Source organism: Topomyia yanbarensis, chromosome 2 (assembly GCF_030247195.1).
Source record: "Topomyia yanbarensis strain Yona2022 chromosome 2, ASM3024719v1, whole genome shotgun sequence".
In the NCBI taxonomy this organism is placed as follows: Eukaryota; Metazoa; Arthropoda; class Insecta; order Diptera; family Culicidae; genus Topomyia; species Topomyia yanbarensis.
The window spans coordinates 30368958-30374468 of NC_080671.1; the positions used below are offsets into that span (position 1 = coordinate 30368958).

Consider the following 5511-nt stretch of genomic DNA (forward strand, 5'->3'; position numbering starts at 1 on the left):
AGGATAACAACACTGTCTAAAGGAATTGTTGAATAGAGTTGTCAGCGGCATAAGGGATGATCCATAAATGACGTAGCATTTTTTGAGTGATTTTTAACACCCACCTCCCCCATCGTAGCATTTCGTCATAAACTTCTATATACCCCCCTGGTAATTACGTAGCTTGACCGTAACCCTCACCCCCCTCGTTGTCTCCGTAAAAATTTAAAAAAATCAAAAACGATGTTAGTTAGATGAAACGGGTAAGATTGTCGTGACATCAGGTCAACCCCTATTCCCCTTTAAAAAAGCTACGTAGCATGACATGACCCCCTACCTCCCTGTCGTCACACATCATCACAAAATACAAAACTCCTCCCTCCCCCATATAATGCTACGTCATTTATGGATGGTCCCTAATAACACATGAAGGTATGCCGTCAAGACCAGGAGTGACTGAATATTTTAGCTTGCTGATTGCTGCTATAACCTGACGATCTGTAACAGTGAAGCTTCTCAAAGGACAAATATGCAATGTCTCTACAAGCGCGCGCAATTTGATCAACAGATGAAATTGTTTCATTGAATGCAATTTTAAAGTGGGTGGTGAATAGGTAACACTTCTCCGAAGCCAGACTAGCACTCTGCTCCTACAAAAATAAATCAGTAGGAAATCCGTTTGTTACTTCAAGTAACGTGTGGCCCACTGTTTCTCGTAGCAGATCGTAAATACTGTTGTAGTGTGATGATCAGCTGTAGCTGAAATTTTATTTATTTAGGTATAGATGTACAAGTTCAACAGTAAGTTCTACTTACAAATTATAGTGATATGGCTTTAGATGAGATGAGAATCGATCTCATACGTCCCTCTTAGTAGAGCTCAACCTAACCTCAACTGGTACCTACTGTAATACATACAAATTGTAATGATTTCTTTGCTGTTCGATGGTAATTTACCTCTCCAAATGGATCTTTAGTGACAAATCTTTTCTGCTCACTCTAAGCGTTTATCCGTTTAGTTTAGCTTAGTTTAGTTTAGCTATTTTAGGATAATATTAATTTAGAATATTTATAAACTTAGAAATTGTTATCCTAAACTTTACTTTCAGCGAAATAGGGTATATTTTAATTTCATGTTTAAGAAATCTGGCGATATATAATTTTGGGAAAAAACTGCTTCGTCATCTGACACCTTCACTGCGTTATCTCCCTTGAACGATTATTCGGCTTTCTGTTGTGATCATCATATTCCTCGATTGTCTTCGATATTGTCGTCAAGGTTCCGTTCGCAAATGAACTGCTAAATTGGCTGCATTCTGGCATCGTAACACCGTTCTTCTTCCGCTTGGAGTTCACGAATTTTCAAAACTATCAAGCAGGTTTACTTGTGTTCGAATGGAGTAGCGTTGGAATAATAAAAGGTTACAGGATCGATAATTATCACTCGCTAGCGCAAAACGATATTTGACGCAATTACAGTGTGTACGGTAATACAATCGTAGTGCTTTAGATCTGAGACGGTTTAGATGTCGTAGATCTGCACTACCCCACGGTGGCTTACGAATTGGCCTACGCACAGGATCATAATAAGTCAAGTGGGCATTACTCGCGGCAGTGAAAAATTAAAGGGCATAGTCAATATCTTCCGCATGCTTAAGTGAATGCCAATCTGCATCAAGGAGTGCTGATGCAATACCCAAGAAATCAGCTCGGTGAAACTCAAGAGCAAGATCATTCTGGATAACCTCAAATATAACAGGTTTCGGCAGACGGATAATAACTTCTACGGTAGGATGATTTGCATCTATCACAGAAATAGATTCAGCAGGTTCGTGTCTCATTCAACAAGACAAAGCCCAGGATATGACCATAACGGGTTTCCAGGTCTCGGTGAGAAGAAGAGATTGCTGGGAAAAATTCATCGATTTTTGTGCGTAAGCCTCGGACGTTCTGATAATAAATCGTCAATTTACCATTCAAGTCTGCGTCGAGAGTCAATTCCTCGGATTCCTCCACTTCATTCCAAGGATGGTCATGTAATAACCCGCATGCCTGGAAGTTGTCATTATTTTAGAGATGAGCAGTACCATTCGAAACTTCAGCAGGACATATGGTCGGTGTTTAGTCAGACCGGACCAAGTCGCAAAACATCAAAAAATGAGATAATGATATCACTGGATAAAAAATTTCGTCAGCTACATTTGCCTTTTGTCAGATTTGAAATATGTAACAATAAACAAGAATTATGGCGCAAATTAATTGCCAATAATGTAAAGGATGCTGCGATTCAAACATTAAACTCGTTTTTCTCGAAATCAATATTTTGTCACTTAGTCCGGTCTGACTTAACACCGACCATATAATTCTTCATATGTTATCTCTGCGAATGTCTGTAGTACAGGTGAAGGAGGTAAATATGGACAAGAGATTCATATCTATCGGAAATTGTGCAGCTAGACGAACTCATGTCACTGAGTGAGTCACAGGAGACTCTGTAAGGACACTAGTCTCACAGCTTAGGCAGCGTTTTTTGAACCGAAATTAATGAATTCCCTAAACGACACGCCAACAGACAAATCCTAAGACAGAGTTGTGTCTCTGAACTATTTTTCGAATCCAACTTTGAACGACACAAAACATACGCATTTCGTGGAACAAGTTTGGTGAATCTCACTATATTCTTATAAGTAAATCCAATACATACGCGAGCTAGAGCAGCAATTTGTTCAGCAAGTGTTGAGTGAAATACAGATAAATAAATTATTTCCTGCTGTTGGCTTTGTTCTTCCTTAATTGAACTAATAAAATTCTAAACAGTTTTATTAAATTAAGTCAAATGCGTGAAACATCAAGCGTCAATTTTTCCACCTTCAATCTTGAAATCTTCTCAAGACAATGGTCACTTCAAAACAACCTTTCGCTACCGCGCTCTCGTCTCGATATTACGGCTTAACATTGCTCTTGCTGCCCTAACTCTTTGCTTTACCCAAAGCAAAAGGAGAGGAACTTCTGGTTTCGACATGAAATATACCTCTAACCCCCAGCCCTTGATTTGACGGTTCGCCGCCCATTCGAGCGGCTGCCCCAACAGGAGAACTCCTAGCTCTCATATGATCCAATAATCTATATCTTCTTCCCCAGAAGCCCTTGCGGCTCGTTATGGACTCTGTAAACAAATCAATTACCCTCATATGAGAACAATACGCAGGGAGCAAACAGCCGGGCTGATACTCTCCTCCATTCACGAAAAAGTCCGCATCACCCAGAATATCAGGGTGTCCGAAAACTGAGCTGGTGTGGATAGCTTCTACGTATTCAGCACAATTCGCGTTCAGAGTATCAGAATTTCCAAATAAAAAACCGGGGCCAGCAGGATCCATACCAATGATGGTACCAATATGACCATTCTGCAATTTGCCTACTACTCCGGCTATGTGTGCTCCTAAGCTGTGCCCTATCAGGCTGAAGTTATTGAGCGATAGCTGAACAACTCGTACGAGTGTGTCGATCATTTTCGAGATAACCTTTCCGACGGATTTCACTCGGCTTCTGACGACTGGATAGGCATGTTTCGAACCCGCTCCCCAATCAACGACGATCACGTTGAAATCGCCACGCTTGAGATACTGGGAACGAATTTTGATGTTAATATCGGCATTGCCGTCTGAAAGATAGCCGTGGATTATGAACCGGGTGGGAAGGGACGAGTCGAAATTGGAGTGTTCGACAGTGTTCTGGTGATTAAATTTTAGTCGTTGAGGTGTCGTCGGATTTTTAGGAGTGTACAGATAGAACTTTACTTGTTTGTAAGGCTTGAACGCATTCACTTGAATACCGTTGGGGTACTGTAGAACGACGTGGAACACTGCAACAAGATTTTATTCGAGATTATGGCACGAACGTAAAAAGTAAGACTTATAAGGCATGTACCTCCAAATGTCATCAACAATTGAATACTGCTCCAACACTTCATTTTTGTAGACAATTTTCATGAGTAGAAATTCAAAGGGGAAAACTAGCGAAAACTGTTTTGGAATATATGTACTTATAATTTAAAGGTTGAAGCAAAATCATTGCTGTTCGGTAATCAATGTTCACCATGTAAATCAATTGGATTCACCAATGAACACTTAAATCCGGACAGAAAAGCTTAGGGCGATTTTGTGACACTACAGAAGCTGAAGTAGACCCTTGTGGAAGCATTTTTTCAAGTACACCTGTCCATTGACCGTTACGGATGTCTCATCACCACCTTTGCAGTCACGACGATTTTCTCGCTTATTTCGGTGTTTTCTACTGATGCTCGTGAATGGCTTTTCAGTGAGTAGTTTTGTTTTCTTGTCTGTGTCCCTAGGGTCTTGACATTTGTTCTGTCACTTTAGAAAATTTCCTAACATGCGCTTGTAGATATTGCATGGAACCCTTTTTTAACCATTTTTTTGTGAAATGGTGGAATTTTGACACTAACAAGAAGGTTGGACTATTGAGAAGTCTGCGTGAAGCACATTAGATTAAATTAGTTATAGAATTTGCGTTTCGAGTTCGTCTCATCAGAATCTGACACTAACTTGAGGAATCTTAGTTAAAAGTTAAAAGGGAAAGGGAGGTGAAAGAGCAAAGGTGAGGAAATGGAAAAAAACTACACAATACAATCATAACACAAAACAATTAACAGTCTGGATTATTCATCCGGAGGAATAATAAATCCTCCTGATAATGTATATAGCTCTTTACTACACTGGATTAAGAACAAAGCATATCCTAGTTTGCAATGGGTTGGCATGTCGGGATGCAGCCCAAGAGCGAATTTAGACACGACATTCGCAAATTATCCACAGTGGTAAAGCTGTTTCTAGACCAGCGAAGTCAGTCGCTGCGTCCGCTCTAGCCAATTCATCCGCCCATTCGAATAAACCGGGTGCCCATAGAAGGTAGATAGCATTTGAAATGCTAAGTTCTTCAATTTAAGAGGGTCTTCTACCCGCGAGGTCAAAAATTGAGCACCTTTTTGGGAATAAATTGTAAAGCATTTGCTCAATGGATTTAAAAACTTTTTTTTTTTATTTTGAAGGCACATGTTTTGACTTTTCAAATTTATTTTTGAAGACGAAAAGAAAAATTTCTCGTGACTTTGAAACTTCATTGAGGACATTGATGTTGAAACTGCACGGGTCCCGCTTAAGTAAAGTTGTGGCAGATTGACTTTAGGAGTAAAAATACGAACTCGTAAAAAACGTAATATTTACGTTATTTACGTACAAAAAATTTGGAAGAGCATATCCAGAAAATGTGATGCGTACAGCAGTTGATGTGATGAATTTTGAGTTAGTATTTTCAATGATTTTTTGTATACAGGCGTTCACTATGTAATACCTGAACAGCAGAAATGCTTCTATTTTTTAATACTCCTAATCCTTGACTTAGAATTTCATGAGATTCAATAGATTCGTCAAAAATCACACCATCAATTTCAACAAGATTAGACGAAATATAAACTCTATAAATATCAGAAAAGAGTTTTGAAGAAACCAA

General features: G+C 39.3%; 1 protein-coding gene across 1 annotated transcript; it reads right to left on the reverse strand.

The window, feature by feature from the left end:
* Nucleotides 1–2839: 2839 nt before the first annotated feature.
* Nucleotides 2840–3994, reverse strand: LOC131682384 (inactive pancreatic lipase-related protein 1-like). The gene is made up of 2 exons (XM_058963819.1): nt 3910–3994; nt 2840–3844 (listed from the first exon to the last, which is right to left on the reverse strand). The coding sequence occupies exons 1-2, from the start codon at nt 3950–3952 to the stop codon at nt 2949–2951; spliced, it is 939 nt and encodes a 312-aa protein (XP_058819802.1). The 5' UTR covers nt 3953–3994; the 3' UTR covers nt 2840–2948.
* Nucleotides 3995–5511: the final 1517 nt, after the last annotated feature.